This window comes from Diplotaxodon limnothrissa, linkage group LG16, assembly GCF_057381915.1.
Source record: "Diplotaxodon limnothrissa isolate DT_005_m linkage group LG16, D_limnothrissa_male_GT1.1, whole genome shotgun sequence".
In the NCBI taxonomy this organism is placed as follows: Eukaryota; Metazoa; Chordata; class Actinopteri; order Cichliformes; family Cichlidae; genus Diplotaxodon; species Diplotaxodon limnothrissa.
In genome coordinates, this window is record NC_140611.1 from 22,490,173 (window position 1) to 22,508,475 (window position 18,303).

General features: G+C 36.3%; 1 protein-coding gene across 5 annotated transcripts; it reads left to right on the forward strand.

Annotated features, from left to right (window-relative positions):
- Positions 1-3,804: 3,804 nt before the first annotated feature.
- On the forward strand, positions 3,805-15,785 carry LOC146616172 (muscleblind-like protein 2a). 5 transcript variants are annotated; one of them, XM_085374782.1, is made up of 10 exons: positions 3,805-3,888; positions 5,067-5,776; positions 8,832-8,996; positions 9,086-9,307; positions 9,418-9,684; positions 10,904-10,957; positions 11,288-11,447; positions 12,641-12,676; positions 13,398-13,492; positions 15,263-15,325. In XM_085374782.1, the coding sequence occupies exons 2-10, from the start codon at positions 5,603-5,605 to the stop codon at positions 15,275-15,277; spliced, it is 1,188 nt and encodes a 395-aa protein (XP_085230908.1). In that variant the 5' UTR covers positions 3,805-3,888; positions 5,067-5,602; the 3' UTR covers positions 15,278-15,325. The 5 variants fall into 5 exon arrangements, with proteins under 5 accessions (XP_085230908.1, XP_085230907.1, XP_085230909.1 ...); XM_085374781.1 differs by lacking the exon at positions 13,398-13,492 and having other exon boundaries at positions 15,263-15,785; XM_085374783.1 differs by lacking the exon at positions 12,641-12,676.
- Positions 15,786-18,303: the final 2,518 nt, after the last annotated feature.

Here is an 18,303-nt window from a genome sequence, read left to right on the forward strand (position 1 = left end):
TTGATGGTGAACAGATCAAAACACTGACAGAATCCATGGATGGCAGGCTTTTGAGTGTCCTTGCAAAGAAAGGTGGCTATATTGGTCGCTGATTTGTTTTTGTTTTGTTTTTGAATGTCAGAAATGTATATTTGTGAATGTGGAGATGTTATATTGGTGTCACTGGTAAAAATAAATAATTGAAATGGGTATATATTTGTTTTTTGTTAAGTTGCCTAATAATTATGCACAGTAATAGTCACCTGCACACACAGATATCCCCCTAAAATAGCTAAAACTAAAAACAAACTAAAAACTACTTCCAAAAACATTCAGCTTTGATATTAATGAGTTTTTTGGGTTCATTGAGAACATGGTTGTTGTTCAATAATAAAATTATTCCTCAAAAATACAACTTGCCTAATAATTTTGCACTCCCTGTATGAATATTTGTGCATTGTCCCTGTAGGACCTTTACTGGTACCCGGATACTGCAAGCATGAGAGTTGGGTAATGTTTTGGATGTTTTGTTATAATGAAATCAGCTTGTACGTTGGCCATAAGAATGTGTTTAATAGGTGCACAGTTAGTATTGAGATACATGTTCAAATAGATGTTTTTGTTATTGGAAGAGAGACTTAAGCAGATTGATGTACAGAGAAAAGTGGATACTTATTTATTCTACTGACAGCTAAATAACAGTAAAAAAAAAAAAAATCCATTGAAATGCATGGGACATCTGAAACAAAACAATTCAACATTTTCCACCAAAGCCACATATTGCAGAGTCGTACCTAATAACAATATATAACAAAAATGTGAAGGGGCAAAAAAAAGTGTCCAGTTCAAATGAATGAAAGCATCGGTTGTTTTTAAAATGATTCACCATGGCACTGACATTTTCCCCAAAGAGAGCAATATGGTGACCTTTCCTCATGCCACATCTCCAGTTTGAGATGTGTCAGTGTGACAAATCAGATAAGGCTGAGCTAAAGCCTCAAAAAGACTGGGGAAACAGAAAAGAGTCAATTATTCATGACTGTTTTGTTTTATGACAGCTACTAGAAAAAATGTTGAATTTGCCACAGGTGCTATCTATCTATCTATCTATCTATCTATCTATCTATCTATCTATCTATCTATCTATCTATCTATCTATCTATCTATCTATCTGACATATAATTAGAATATTTATTTATACATTCAATTACTAACTGGTTACTTGTTCTATTTCAAGAATTAAAATGAACATTTTTATATATTTTAGGTTATATTTTCTGTTTAAAAAAACAGTCTGTCTCCATGTCCTTAGGTGTAAAACAATCAAACCTAACAAAACAAGGCTATGAAAGAAAAACAATATATTTAAACACAACAACAATTAAAGGTGCATAAACAAATTAAGAATGAAACGGGCTGCTAAATGACAATATACGCAATAAAAATAGAAATATGACTTTGAAAAGTAACTATCTTATAATAAACTGTTAATGATAAAAGAATTGATAGATAGAAGAAATAATCATGATTAACCAAAAATTAAACATATGCAACTTTTAATCTGCTGCTAACAATATGCTTTCTATAAACACCATCATTCGCTGAATACCACCAATATATATATAGATATATATCTATATATATATATCTATATATCTATATCTATATATATATATATATATATATATATATATATATATATATATATATATATAGATAGATAGATAGATAGATAGATAGATAGATAGATAGATAGATAGATAGATACACATATATACACATATATAAATGTGTGTGTGTGTGTGTGTGTGTGTGTGTGTGTGTGTGTGTGTGTGTGTGTGTGTGTGTGTGTGTGTGTGTGTGTGTGTGTGTTTTGTTTTGTTTTTACAAATAATATGACAAGTAGAAAATTGGCATACATGTGCCAGTGATAAAGTCCAGCACAACCACCATGTCTGGACTCAGAGTAAGCATTTTTTATATCTCTATAGTATAAATATTTGACTTTATAGCAAAATGATGGTCTCTGCTCTGTCTCCCTCCATTTCCTCTCTGACATCCTATCTCGGTTAGCATCCATCGTATTTGACCTTGAGCAGACCTGTGAGATTGCATGCTACTGCATCTGCTTCATATTAGTAATATACATATACAGGTTTTTAATACCTTGTACAAATTATATTTTTATAACTACTTTTCTTCCAAATAAATGGACAAGACGTCACACATATATATTTGTAAAGTTTTTGTTTGTTGCTAAATTCTCACTTTCCAATGCCTTTTTCAAAATATATATATACATTCTTCGTTAATTTGTTTATATTTGTGTGGGAACGAGTGCTCTCATGAACATAATCCACAAAACTCACATAGTTTTATTGCTGTTCCCTTGGTAACAAGCAAACCCTTGCCCTTTTAGCCTACTGGCACTCGTGTGGATCGTACCACTTTGCGGACGTAGGGTGGGTGTCAGAAAATAGAAGTTAAAGAATGCCTACTTTTTCCCACTATATTATTATTTTAGAAATCAACTTAATGTATGAAATGTCTCTATACAATAAATTACGCCTTACGCTCGGTTGAAACGTCATATGCTGAATTAATGGCTGTTTTCAGCCTTCGCATCGCACCCAGGGACACCCCTTTATCACACTGAACTGACGGTCGTACAGTAAGCTGTCAAAAGCTTGTTGCTTAAATCTGTGCAGCGCTACAAACTAAAGAAATTAGGTCGGAGACGTGGATGAAATAACGAGCGGTAATTCTCAGAACAGGGCGAGAAATAAAGAGGCTATTGAGAGGAAATTTCGGGAACACTTGACATATTGTTTTCGTTAGTTGGGTTGCCGTTGTCCTAGCTGGTGCGTGATTGTCGTATCCTCTGGGAAGCAGCTCGTTCGTGATGATGAGGTAAGCAGGTCCTGTCTTTCTGCTACCAGTGTGGCTAATGCAAGCTAATGCATGTTAATGTGAATGTATTTCTGATTGGGTTGTAAAGCTGACACTTAAGCATCCTAGCAGTCTCAAACTGTGGTAATAAAACTGCGTGATACAAAATAGTGGCAGTTAGTTGACTGCCATTGTACTAGTAAGCCTTAAAGTATTTTCTTACAGCTTTTAATCGAATTACAGTGACACAATATGATTGTATTTGTTGTTATGGTACACCTACAGCGGTGCTTCTTATGTGCATTTCCTCGTTTACTCTGAAAATGACTACATTTTTTTAAAAAGTAGACAAAATGATTCCTACCTGGGATACTCGGAAGTGCCATTAAGACAACGCCATCCATCATATTGTCAGCAGTAAGTGGCTACACCCCTGAACTGAGAAGGATGCTGAAATTATTTAAATGTTACAATTAGAACTGAAAGATAACACACACAAAACAAAAAAGGCGTATTTCTATTTACATTGGGTTATTACGGGTTTTTAATACCAGCATACTGACCTGCACCTAATCCAAGGTATGGAGCTAATAACTCAGGCCTGTATTTATGATAATTAACTGTAAAGAGTGTTTAGGATATACACTTATGGGCTGCATGCTCTGTAGTCATGTTTGTGCAGAAGCTTTGTGCAAGCTTGCAAAATAATTTATTTCACATGCATCATTGTTCATCCCTGCAGCAGCAAACTCTGGAGGCATGGATCAAGTGTTGAATTCCACGTTCTCCAAGTAATCAGATTGTAATCATAAATAAATGGTCAACAGGAAGTTTCACATGGCAGATCAGATTCTTGTTCCCTATTGGACAATTTCTAACTGGGAGGGTCTTCCCAGAGGCCAGCTCCCAGACAGGAAGGGGGTGGCTGGAAATGTTTTAGTCAGAGCCTGGCAGAGAGTCTGTTTTTCTTGCTGTGAAGAGAAAATCTTTAGTCACTGAATCCATGGGACAGGAAGAAGGGTAAGAGTTGTTTTTTCTTGTCAGTATATTTAGAAGTCAGCAGCTTGAAAGTTGTATCTCCAGCCTAGATTCCAGGAAACAAGAACAAGCATTTTAGTGCCGAATGAAGTGAGAGAGGTCGGTTTTCCTGCTCTGTTTCCTGACTTGCGCCTAAAGGAATTTGCTGCAGCGTACTGTTAGACCAAGGGTTGCTGCAAAAGAAAAGGAAGAGCAGCAGAGCAAAACAGCTTTTGGAGTGCAGTATTTACTGATAGCTTTAGTTGATTTTAGTAGGATAAAAAAAATCAAATCATGCAGATTTAATCAGCTCATGAGTTGTCCACCTTTTCTGTCTGCTCAGCAACTTCCTGTGTAGTTGCAGGTCTGACTACGCAGTTTGTGTTTGACTCTCAACCAGCTTAGCAGTACATAGAGAAGTAGAAAAAAATGAATTGGCTGCAATAACTGTATGACTCTTATAAAGTGCAATTAATGGATCCTGATGAACAAACTTTGATGCAAATGTGTCATAACCGTGTTTCAGCAAAACTCTGATTGTGTGATCTGGTGCCTTTATAAAATGCTAATGCTTTTATTTAGGCAGCATAACCTGGAAAAGAGTGAAATGTGTAGGCATAAAACATCTGTATTCCCTTTGGATTTCCCACGAAATGATGAGAAGGAGCTCCATGGTGAAAGATAAACGGATTTTTTTATGCCTGATTGCAAAATGTATGACTTGTGCTTTGCTGATTCAAACCTATTTTGTGTAGTTGTATGAGTTTAAATGGATGGCATCTGCCACTTCATTGTAATTCAGTTTATAGAGGAGGCAGACTAATGGCTTTAAATAAAGACAGGAACAGATGTGAGGTGGTGAGTGATTTGCAGGTGTGTGCAAAGTCTCTTTTCTTGATAAAACGCTGACAGCTTTGTATGAGCTGAACTTTTATTACTTACAGAGAAGTTCTAACAATGTGAATTGTCTGCTCTGTACTATCGTCATGGGGGCATGTTGGTGCAGTGGTTACCTCACTGCTAGAAGGTCCTGGGTTTGAACCTGTCTTTCTGTGGGGAGTTTGTTCTCATATTTTACATAACATCTTAACGTATCTTAATATGCCCACTGAACAGACTAATGATGCTGTAATCACAATTAAGTTTAATTTCAGTAATATCCCTGTTTTCTTTTCTTTCAGATTACAAACAGATAGTGCCTTTGAGAAGATATCTCCGACCTGAAGTTGGTTCATGTACATTGCTGCCCCTCGCTTCTTTTTTAAGTTGCAGTCTCATGCACCAACACAGGATACCTCAGCTCAAGCCCTTTGTCGCTGGTTTGCACACTTTCAGCACCTAAAAGAATGAGAAATTCAAGCCATAAAATAGAGGATAACAAGACGGAGGCTACTGACCAGCGCACATACGACAGAGTAACAATTCTGTGTTGAGATCATTGTTCACTCTCTGTGGGCGTTCTCGGCTGTGGAGTATACACTGCAGTCTCTTGCTGTAAAAAACACAGTTGTTCTTGTTTCTAGGATAATTTTTCTTTGATTGGCTAGTCATCTGATTTTTCTGCTCCTTCTGATGGGGGAGTCATCTGGTTGTTTTAACAAAGAAGCAGACTGTATTCAGAGCTAAAAGCTGCGATTAAGCTACAGCTTCTGGTGAATTAGTCTTTCAACAATAAGAGTGACTTTTAAAAGTTGCTTTAAAGTTACAACTTTTGGACATGGCGTTAAATATTTCTTCAGCGAGAGACACAAAATGGCTAACTCTGGAAGTTTGTCGACAGTTTCAGCGAGGAAACTGTTCACGCAGTGATGAGGAATGCAAATTTGCTCATCCGTCGAAGAGCTGCCAAATTGAAAATGGAAGAGTCATAGCCTGCTTTGACTCATTGAAGGTAAGACATATTAATGATCTTCTATTAAGTGTCAGAAAATAATGCCCCTGTATAAAGGAGTATGAAAGTAAACTAAGACTAAAAGGAAAACTGGATTTTGTTGCTGTTTGCTAGCAGTGTAACTGTGTAAGTTACTTATATGCTTAATAATGTAGTGCTGGAAGTACGTGTCAGTTATTAGTTTATAAAAGTGAAAGAAAAATAATTATTTCTTGGGTTAGAAAAAATTCAAGCATGCTCATTTCCCATGTTAAGTGGTGATAATAGAGAAATCAACTGTTAGCATCACTGTTGTATAGTCAGGTGTAAGTTTAATATTGAATTCTCAGAGCCCTTCAGTGCATTAACCCTCCCAAGCATCCAGCCTCATTTCCCATATTGCTCTACTATTTGTGAAATCATGGGTAATACCACTATTTCCCAAAGATTGTACGGTAAAATCTAATCACTTATCCAGAGGATTTAGGTGATAGAAGAAGAAAAAAAATCTGGCAGCCAGATGGATTACAGTCAGTTTATTCTCCTGCTTGCTCAGTTGCCCTGAATGAGGTGGGGGCATCCTTAATCCACTCTCACACATTCACCATCACACCAAAATCCAGCTTTGCCTCCAGGACTATCCTCATGTTGACTCATCTCCTTACCACCTTGCTACAAGTTTTTACATAGCTTGCCTGTAACTCCCTTGGACATGGGCCCGAATGCATTCATAGAATGAATCTACTTCATTCCTTCATATAAAAACATTTATTGTTCATCTTGATTATTATGACTGTCGGTGAGCTGCACCACTCTGCAGTCCGTCTTCCCTTTTCATAAACTAATCATCCCTCTTTGGTATGGTAGGTCCAGCCTGCTGGCTAAAAAAGCGACCGGAGTCTTCATTCAGAAATCTAATTGATACATTCAGATGCCAACAGAATAATGGAACAACAGATTAATTGGGTGCATATCTGAAAGGGGGGTTTTATTAGTTCAGACATTGGCTTTATGTTGTAGATAAGTGGCACCAAGCACTTTTCAACTTATCAAAGTGATTAGAGGTTTCCATAATATTTATTTTACTGCAAAGTAGTCGGCCAGAAATCTGTAATTTCCTTTGTAAAAGATTGTATTACATTTTGCTCATAAAATATTAAGGTGAGAACAGCTCTCTGCTTTGAAAAGAAAAGCTACAACTGCAACTATCTGCATTACCTTCATATTGATTAATATGGAAATTTAATGATCATAATTATAATAGATTTGAATAGAACATTTCAAGAAACTCAAGAAAGAGTATAAATAAATTACATTCATATATAAAAATGATCTAAACTGATTGTCCTGTTCACAAGTAAAGTGCTTGTTTTATTTGACCAACAAGCAAATATCAAAACTACTTAATTTACTGTTACATGAGATAAAGGATACCCTAAAATGCCTTATTTATGATTTTTATTTGTCAAATTAGCTGAAGATTTTCTAACAAATGTTCATTCGTTGCTCTAAATAAAATGTGCAGTTTATTCAGAGCCAGACTAAAATGTTTTTTCAACAGGGTACCTTAAGGGGAGTATAGAGTTTCTACTGGAATTTCGAGAATGAATGTCAAGCTGTGCTTTTCCAATTTTTAGGAACTCTGTCTAACTATGTCAAAGTTTACAATGATGTTTTGTAGTATTGAGCCCTTGTTTGCTTAGTGAGAGCTAGCCATTCAGAGACGTGTTTTCCTCGTATTTTTCTCTTGGCTTTCCTGCTGACGTTGTTGCCATACGATTTTTGTTCAATTCAGGGTTGTGAGTGAGAAGGACATGTCAAAACAATTACTGTTAACTTTCCCATTCACCAGTGAATCCTAACACAATTGATGTCATCATGTTGAAGAATATGCACACTCTTTGGTATTGTAAGTAGATCCTCGTGGCTTCTAATAAAGCACCCGACAGTACTGTTGATGTCCAGATGTAGCTGATTCCTTTTACTTGCTGTTTCTACAGTTTTATTGTAGGCGATACGTTTTTGTTATATATCAGGGCTAAAGTTCAGTACCAGCAGGCATTACTTCTGAAAATTTTCTAGGGCTAGATGCTGAAGATATAAAGTCAAGTCATTCCTTGGTTGTTGTATCTCCTTGTTTGGTTCATTCTGTGAGTACTACATTTTTTCTTTATAGATAAGACAAATTAATAACCAGTATTCAGAATATATATCTAAATGAATGTCAGAAGAAATTTAAATGAGCAGACATGAGTCTGAGAACTTGAATATATAGGAGAGAGAACGCTCATCTCTTATTAGGTTAATATAAATGCCTGAGTGGCAGGGATGGCTTTGATTGGCTCATATTGAGGGTAAAATAAATAAATAAAGGGTTTTTCAGGTTTTGTATTTAGGCTTAAAAACAAACCGCTGAAATATACCACCGTTAAGGCTAAATGAGTAAAAAAAACCCTGTGTAATTAGCCAATGCATGTTGTAATGCACAGTATATGCTGCACAAGTGTTGCATTCAAAGCTGATGTTCAGTGACTGTGCAGTGAATGATTTTGGATAGTAGGTGGGTCGGGTAGGATTGAGAATTGTGTAGTCTGTGAAATTTTCATGGGAAAAATCATTTAACCTGCTGATTAACACTTCTGAGTACCAGCTCTGATCTGATCTGTGAGAGTCTAAATAAAGGATGTAATGCAACACATAATCTGCAACAGTTTATTCTTTTGCATTTTTCAACACTAACTGTCTGCACTCCAAGTAAAGTCTTGTGCCTGACTCAAGAAAATTTTGACATCCATCATTGCAATGTAAAATGCTTTATTCTAGCCACGACTAGCTGTCACGTCATGCAACACAGCACCGCTGACAGTGGAGCCTGAGTGGGAGAGCTGTGGAGAAAAAACATGTTGACGATTACGTTTCTTTGAGACAATCTTACAGGATTTTGATGAAAACAAAACATTCATTTTTTTTCTCAGTCTTTTGATTCAGCAACATTTTTAGTCTATCAGATTGTAAAATTTCTTTATGATATGAATGAAAATGCTTCTATTTCACTTTATAATTTCTCTGAATGCAGGGCAGATGCTCAAGAGAAAACTGCAAGTACCTTCATCCACCTTCACACTTAAAAACCCAGTTAGAGATAAATGGGCGCAACAACCTCATCCATCAGAAGACTGCAGCAGCCGTGCTTGCCCAGCAGATGCAGCTCATGATCCCTGGACCCAGCCTGCAGCCTGTGGTAAAGTCCTGGTTCAGGAGGAATTTTAAGTCAGTGTGATGTTGATGGATGGCATTCTCACACATAATATGTATGCTCTTCCCTCATAGCCAACATTTACACAGGGACTTGGCACAAACGCTGGTCTCGGTTATGGTTCATACATGACACCATTAAGCCATGGAATGAGCCTCATTCCTTCAGACATCCTCTCCAGCACTCCGGTTCTTGTTCCAGGGAGCTCACCTGTCTCAGTCCAGTGCTCCTCCTCTTCCTCCTCCTCTTCCTCTTCTTCTCCCTCACAGAAGCTTCAGCGTTCAGACAAACTAGAGGTATTCATGCACACCAAGGCGTGACTTCACATAAAAATACATTAGCGCTTATGCGGTTTCACATGATCTGGCTACACATTTAAAAGCTGAACTCCTCTTGCTCCTCTCAGGTGTGTCGTGAGTTTCAGCGAGGAAACTGTGCAAGAGGGGAGACAGATTGCCGCTTTGCTCATCCCAGTGACAGCCCAATGATTGACACCACGGATAACACTGTCACTGTTTGCATGGACTACATCAAGAGTCGCTGTTCCAGGGAGAAGTGCAAGTATTTTCACCCGCCTGCACACTTGCAGGCCAAAATCAAATCCAGTCAACAACAAATCAATCAGACAGCAGTGGCAGCACAGGCCGCAGCCGCAGCCGCAGCTGCAGCTGTGGTAAGTCAGAGTGTTATCCTTCTGATGATTGATAAAGTGTTCATCATTGTTCTGTCTATGAAATTGCTGAATGTGGAGTGCTGCATATTTGTAAGCATTTGTAATGGTACATTCAGTGAAGTTGAATAGAAGCTCCTCTCAAAACTTTAAGCAGCAACTCCTGAAGTAGTTTAATATCAAAGAAATGCACCAGTATTTTATTTTTAAATAAAACTTCTTAAAGGTCACAATATTGATTTCCTATGTAAAACTTCAGACAGTTGAATCTGACACCTTCCTCTCACAGATTTACATAGTCTTAGCAATTTTAAATTGATCCTCTTCATTAAGTCTTACAGCTACAATTTTTCTTGGATTGTTTTTAAATTGCGTCATTAAGTATCATTAAATAGCCTTTAAATGTAATGCACAATCAGGCTTCTCACAATTTCTATTATCTTTTCTTTAGTGCAATATTAAAGCCACATTGGCTCACTAAATTATGCTTCTTTGGCCTCCATTCTACTTAAAAATCATGTCTAGCATACATCATCTTTTATGGTTAATTCTTTTCCATACATTTTTATTTAGGTTGTAGTTTAAGTTGTTAGTTGTTCTTATGTACTGTACAAGTTAAGGAGACATCTGTAATTCAAAAGCTTTAGTGTGAATGCAGTAAATGGAGCTCCACATTCTGTGCTTTGTGACATCAGGTGCATGGTTGTTTTAACTTTTGATTTGTGGTACTGCCTTTGCTACCTTCATAAAACCAAGCTATCTTTCATTTAATTATGAAACTGTTAAGTGCTTGCTGTGCATTATATCAGTATCCTGCACTTGGAGTCATAAAACCAGCGTGTTCCAAAATCCTTTTGTGTGCATAGTAGGTTTTGTTAATATTTTAATACCTTTCATTTTAAGCATTGTTCTCAAACTTGACGTATAGTTTAAGGTTATTACACCCTTGTTATTATAAGTCTTTGTTGCCAAAATGATTCATTAACTGTACATGTTGACCTACTAATTAAGGAATCTTTAGTTTAATGTGTCCTTACTGTGCATGAATATTGTGTTTTATGTGGTATACTACATTCAGGTTATTTTTGTTTTGTTTTCCCCTTCTCACCTATCCACAATGCTGTCCTCCATGATGCACCTCTGCTTGCTGTTACCTGTATGTTAATACGCTTGAATCCCATTGGCCCACTGCCATCATGTGCTCGCTGCCTGCTATTAAAAGACTCAGTCGACTGCCAAAGCAATGAAGCGACCCCTCGAGGCAACTGTAGACCTGGTACTTTCACCTTTTGCTTTGCATGTAGCTATTAATTGTACTGTGAGAACTTTTCATTTTTGTCATTGGGGTTTACGGCTTCTTCAAGTCTTATATTGCCCTTCTGTACATGATCTGTCAGCATGGGTATTTTTAAGTGCTCAAGTTGTCAAATAAGTTTTGGTGAATACATTACACCAGTCATATCTGTGGTAGTTTATTTTTTCATTGTGTCATCTTTATATTTTAGTCATGTGTATCATTTTTTAAACATAAATACTAACATATCCTTTTAAAGGTGTGCGTAACAGAAATATGGGAAGTGTCTTATTGCCTCTTGTCCCTTTCCAGGCCTTTCCCCATAGTGTTCTGCAACCCCTACCAAAGAGACCAGTTCTTGAGAAGAGCAGCTGGGCCGGCTCTCTCCTCAGCCCCAGTTTGTTGCACTACCAGCAGGCTCTGGTCAGCTCACAGACTCTGCAGCAGCCCACTGCAGCATTTTATCCCACAGGTGAGCTTCCAAACCTGCTATGACTCCATGGCTAAGCTAGATTTCCGTGTCTGTCTCAGGGCTTATTGCCGTCAGATATTGTTCGCAAATATCACATCATGTATTACTGTTACTTAACTGAAGAAATTTGCAGGATCAGCAGCACTCCTTGTGAACAGGTCTGTTATATCAAAGCTTTCAAAAAAGGGTGTGACTCTTAATCCTTACACTAACAGGTTTTTGACATGTCACTGCAAGATTCTTGGCTTTATCATAGCTTATAATTAAACTTTGTTAAACTCATATTACGAAAAGTAAGACTGTTATGAAAAACAGTTGCTCTCAGTTACTCCAGTAGAACCAGTAAACTATTAAAGATTGAAGCAGTGGTTACAAAGCAAATTGATGACCTCTTAACAACCAGGGCAGGTTCTTCAAGGCAACAGGTGTGCTATATGTCAGTTGGCAAGTCATGGTCATAGACACACCTATATGGGGAGAAATTTGCCTCAAAGAATTACAAATGTGTACAGTATGACACACACGCGTAAACTAAGATTTACAAATGCATACGTTTAAACCTGACTAAATACTGATCATTTACACACAATTTGTTAAGTTCAGCTTCACAAATCGGATAATTTTCTGTGTATACAAATGTCTAAAACTACACGTAACATCCCTCTCGCTCACTTACAAAACCATGTGAACTAATCGCCTAATATGCACACGTGGGCTTTTGAGACACATTTCACAAGGTCAGCTTTGCACAGATCCATATATGTAAGCTGTGTTCATGTTCTGGTGTAAAATTGGGATTTCCTTTGTTTTCTTTTGGTGGGGGGGGGTCTTGTGTGTCATACTGTACATATTTGTAACCTTTTTTGAGGCAATTTCTCTCCATACACCTACACCTCACCTAATGCGACCAGTGTAAATGTCTGGTTTGAAAAGGTCTGTTTGCTTGCAGAAATTTCTCTTAAATGTATTCTATGTTAATGCGCCTGTTTTGTAGTTAGTGAACACTAACTACAAAACACTAGTTTTGTGTTACTCAGCTTGTATCCATCAGAACAAAACAATGCTGCATTAACACAATGGGCCTGTTTAATAAAGTAAAGATCTGTTTTTATGGGCTTACACCAGTATTGACCATATTAATGTATGTCAATTTTGATAAAGACCTTTTCTTTTTTCACCTGTAAATCACACAGGTTCTGTGTTGTGCATGACTCCAGCTAATGGCATTGGTAGGTGCCTCCTCCATGTTCTTCTTTAACCATGTCCTTTTGTAGTAAAGAATACATTACTTTGTCTGGATAAGGTAGAGTATACTTACTATTAACGGATGAGAAATCAACCCTTTGAACCAGGAAACTGGATGAGAACAAAAACTGAAAAAAACAAGAGATTACTTTAGTTTTTTAGTAAACATTTTTAGCTTTATGTTTCATTTTTTGCCTTTCTGATCAGAGCCCTGTATGTATATATGCTTGTAAAATTATTTTAAATAATCAAAGCACAGTAAAGAAATGTAAGCACTTTTGGTTTATTCTGGATTGTGATTAGGAAATTTGATCAGCATCCCATAGATTTACCTCATAGTTTATGCTCTTTAATGTTTTGTATTAATAGTAAAACTCTGTAAATGTTGTATTTAAAAAAACAAAACAACAACAAACAAACACATTGATCACCTCTGGTGGCATAGCTTTACATGCCATATCTTGTGGGATGCCAGATTATGGACAGATTTCCTAATTTTATCTCTTATCAGCCCTCCTTTTATGTTTTTCCCCTGCTGTCTCGCTTTGCTGTGTGATCACATGCCATCTGCTGGTCTAACCCAATGATGGCTTGCTGCTAATGTCATTTTGTATTTGCTTGGCAAGAGAGAGAGATACATTGCTATGGTTACCATAATGCTCCACCTCCCTTTTCATTGCTTTCATGGTTCCCTTCCTGAAAAAGTCCCCATGATGTACAGTGCTACGCCTGCTACTGTCTCTGCAGCAACTACTCCCGCCACAAGTGTCCCCTACACAGCAACAGCACCAACCAATCAGGTTTGCTCCTTTTTAAAGCTTTCTGTCATAAATCCTTGAGCTCTAAATAAGTGCTTCATCTTTCAATCAGGGGAGTTGCTTCATCAGCGTAGAGATGCCCGGCTTGCATTGCAGCATTAAGCTTTCGTGTACCTCGTAGACCAACTAGGCTGCATCTCATCCTTTCCTTTAGAAACAAAACATATTTCTAGCTCTTCCATCTGCAAACTGTGGTGTCGCTTATATTCTCTATTGCATGTTTTATGCTTTGGTTGATGTCAGTGTCTTTTCCAACACAAGCTACAGTATATAGGACTTAACCATACAGTTCTTGATATTGGTTATGCTGACTTTCTGTGTGCAACGTCTTAATATAAGATTTTTATTATTCGTGTAATAAAAAATATTATTCACATTTCCTCAATTGGCTAGTTTGAAACATTTAATATTAGGATTGAGAGAGTAAATCTAAAGTATTTGGTATTCTTTACTTTGATTACTGTTGTCTTTTTAATGTTTAATGAATGAAGTCATATGGACATACGGATAAGTTAGTATTTAAACTTTGTCATGACCACTGGCATAAAAGTGTGGGGCTAAGTCAGAGTCAGAAGTTTTATTCATTTGAAAAGTCTTTTGAAACTGAAATTCTAAGTTTTGATATTTAAAATGTAAAAAAAAAACTGTTTAAAAAAAACAAAAGAATGATTTTATTTTGAATAAATTTGTTTTCATTTTTTTTTTTTTTGTTAGTTTACGTTTATTTTTTTATTTTACATCTGATTTGATCATTTTCCGATTTTTAACCCTGGTTTTGTGTTGTGGGCATGTATGAAGGGGGAGAGGTGGGTGTAGACTGATGATTGACAGCTTCTGTGTCACATTTGTTACAAGTTTAAAATGAGCATTTTGATGGAAGATGGTCATCGCTCCTTTACAGGATGCTGCTGGCACCAGCCAACAGGTAAGAAACATGGTTTCCTGGATTATCCTATGATTGACTATATTGATGAGTGAATGTTTGTAACATATTGATATTGCAGGTGCTATGAACTCTTTTACATTAGGTTTAAATAAGGTGGGCGAGATTCTAATCTCAATATAGCTTTTTTGCAACCTACCACCCAATCAGATAACAGTATTCCTTGTTGTAGGGGTAAATTTTTTCCCCACATGTATGTATATCAATATGTTTCAAATATTGACCCATCAATATAGTCTATTATAGCACAATCTGAAACTGTGGCTGGTGCCGGCAGCATCCCGTGAAGGAGCAGTGACCATCTTCAGCCAAAATGCTCATTTTAAACTTGTAACCAACGTGACACAGGAGCTTTCAATCACTAGTCTACACGCACCCCTCCCCTTTGATACACAGCCACAACACAAAATCACGGTCAAAAGTCTGACACTGGAAAAAAAAAAGGGTTTGAAGCTGATAAATAGTTAAAACTGTTTTTAAAAATGCATAAAACAATTTATTCAATGTGTAAAATAATTCATTTGATTGTTTAAACACATTTTTTAATATCAAAACTTATAATTTCAGTTCCAAATCACTTTTGCAAATCAATAAAACTTTTAACCTTAAATTAGCTTCAAGGTCAAGCCGCATTTTTACAAAACTATGTATCAAGAGAATAAAGTTCATTTCACTTAAACTTTGTATTTTCATATCACTTAAGAGTGAGAAGTGAGTTCCTTAATAATCTTTGTCTTGTAACAAAGGCGATTGTAAAGTATACCTGTTGTGTGAAACTACTCAGTGACTTGTCTTTGCCTCCGAAACAGATCATCCTCAAGTAACCGCCAGAAACAGAAGCCAGTGCCGTGTTGCTGCTGTTAAGGGTCCCGGACAGCCATTCTGTAAATATTCTGTTAACAATACACACAAAATACAAAAGGCTGCATGTGGATAACATCGCCGACTTTATCTGACATTATGATGATGATGATGATGATACATTACAGGCAGTTATAATGAACCTCTACATTATACTGTAATAGGTGTCAGAGAGATTGTTATTGTACACGCCTTTGCACCTGCTAACATGCACCTTCAACGATCAATGTGCATTATTTATTTGTTTCCTAAACTAATTCTGATAGGGTTATGAGTGCATTTAGCCACCAATCAAACTTAAATACAATAGATGCTACAGAGAAGTAAACTGGCAGTAGTGGCATAAAACTAAACAACAGAGATGTTTTAAATAATGTAAATATTTTAATCAGTTCTCAGTCTGTAGACAGTACCTGTTAATGTCAGGTGTAAAGGCGTCCTATATTGTAGATTATATTGCAGTTTTATCATCATCATATTCTTTATTGAATGTGTTATTTAAACTAAGAAAGTTTTGTTTTTGATGATAATGATTGCTCATCTAGTGCCAGATTTAACTTTTAATCAAAGAGAAAAGCACTTAATTTAACTTTAAACTTAACAAAAAATTGTGTATATAAAAAAAATGTACCGGTAATCTAACAGCAGGTTTATGGATGTCCCTTTAAAAATGCTCTGAGTCCCTCTATACTTCACCCAGAGTAATGGATCAGTGCTCCACCTCCTGGTGTGCCTTTGCATTACATATACAGATTGTTTTCTGTCTTTTCTGAGAGAAATGAAATGTTTTATCCGTTCAAAGCAATTTTGTTTTTCTAATTTAACACCTCTTTAGTAAATGTGCATTATTGCTCAAGACAATTGCTGACTCACTGATGGATCTGTAAATACTTTTCACTTGTTCAAGTTGATATAGCCTCCACAGCCATGAAAGTCAGCTCAGTAAGAGTATGAAGTTACTGCTGCTCATATTCAAACTAAAGCTCTTGTGATCCTGTGAGGGTTGCGTGTTGAGTAGTGTCTCAACTGTTAGTCTTAATGTTGCAGTCACTTGTCAGTACTGTATTAATCGAAGGTTACAAGTGCCTAAACAGTTGTGCATGCAATGATTAAGTATATTTGAAAAGGTTTGTGTGGAAAAACACTCAGAAAATCTATTCCACTTAAGACATATACATTAGGATTAAATCTACGTGTTTTTGCAATACCATGTAAATGCAGTGGTATTGTGTGTGGACCTGTTAATTAGGCTTACAGTTTGTTTTCACTGATGCTTTAATGTGTATGTTATTCAATGTAATTTTCAATTTAATTTGATTTTCTTTCATTTTTCGACAAGAAATTAGCAAAAAGGGCAAAATACTTTTGTAGTAAAGTAGAAGGAGGCAAACATTTGGTGACATGTAGTCATGAGAGATTGACGCGGCATGATGCAGTTACTCATTGCTGTCTACTATTTAGCAGCAGACAGGGTGGGCATTGTGTCTGATTAAGAGAAATATTGTTTCTTTCTTTTATTAGAATTTTAGTTATCTATTTTGCAAACAAGGTGTACAAATAGAAACCTTTCATTGAATCTTTTGCATTTCTTCACTTTTTTATTATATATTTTCCTTGTGATGTTTTACATGTCAATAGAATTTACGAGCATAATTTTACTGGTGTAATATTAGTTCAAAATAGTTTTAACATGTATTCTTTTATTTTGTGATGAATGCAATTTATTAAAATTACTTTAGGTGTGCTGAGGGTTTCTCAAAGGACCTTGATCTGTTAGCCTATTAAAAGCGGTCTTGTGTCCAGGGATTGATGTTGGACAAAGGAGAAACTTAAAGCAATTCATCCTTTTTGCTGCCTGTAAGGGACAACAAGCCTTTGTATGACCAAGGCCATAGGATTGATTTTTATGTACAAAAGTGCATCGTACAGGACATGTTTTCCAAAAAAGAAAAGAAGTAATTTTCATAATGGTGTAACAGTAGTTTGTCATTTATTGTCTGATTTGCTGCTGAGGGCAATCCCAAGTTGCAGTGATGAAAACTGTATTTTGGTCGGTGGTAGATTAGCTGTATCTCCTCACAGTAATTAGATTACTTGGAAGAAACTTGGATATTTAACTTTATTATTATATGGTGAAACACTGTGGGTAAAACAGTGCATAAAAGAGAACTTTTGAAATGTTAGTTTCGTGTTTGTTAAGGCTTCCCTCTGCATGTTGAGCACCAAACTTAAAAATGTATTTGGCTTTCAAAATATAATTGCTTTAAAAGTTTAGACTGCTATTAGACATACAATATTTCCCCACTTATTTATTTTACTTAAAGGCATGTTTTTGAATGTTTGTGTTATGTTATGGCAAAACGTTTGAATGTCATGGATCCACCTGCACACAGAGGTTGTTTGAGATCTCGCCCAGTCAAAAAGATGTGAACAGTAAGAATGTTTGGTCTGACTGACTGATGGAAACACTTCTCATAAGCACTTTTTCTACAGTCAGACAACTGAGAAGACAGGCTTTGTGTGAACTTTGCCTTACCTTTGGTGTATTACTGAGTCTGTATTTGTTCACTAATTATGATTTCTATGTCGTCTAATAAATAGAATAAACTTCACTGAACCTTTCTCTTAAATTAAGATACACACATTTCTAACATGAGGACATTATTACATTGTAACGACACCTGAAATAGCTGATATTGATTGGCTTGTGGGGTTGGCTAGCATTTTATTGCAACCTGTCATATTTAAACACTGAAGCTTCTCGTTAAGATGTCACGCAACAGCTATTTGGATCCATCCTGGTCTGAATGCAAACATTTTCCCCAAAAGTAATTGTGTGTAATTAAACATTTCTTGTGGATATTTTTTGTTCCTGTAAATTCTAAATTGTGTACAATCTGATATTAAATATACATAAATAAATATATGAATGTCGTGTAAATGCCATCCTGTGAGCTGTGTTTAATTTTGCAATGCATCAGCAGTAGAA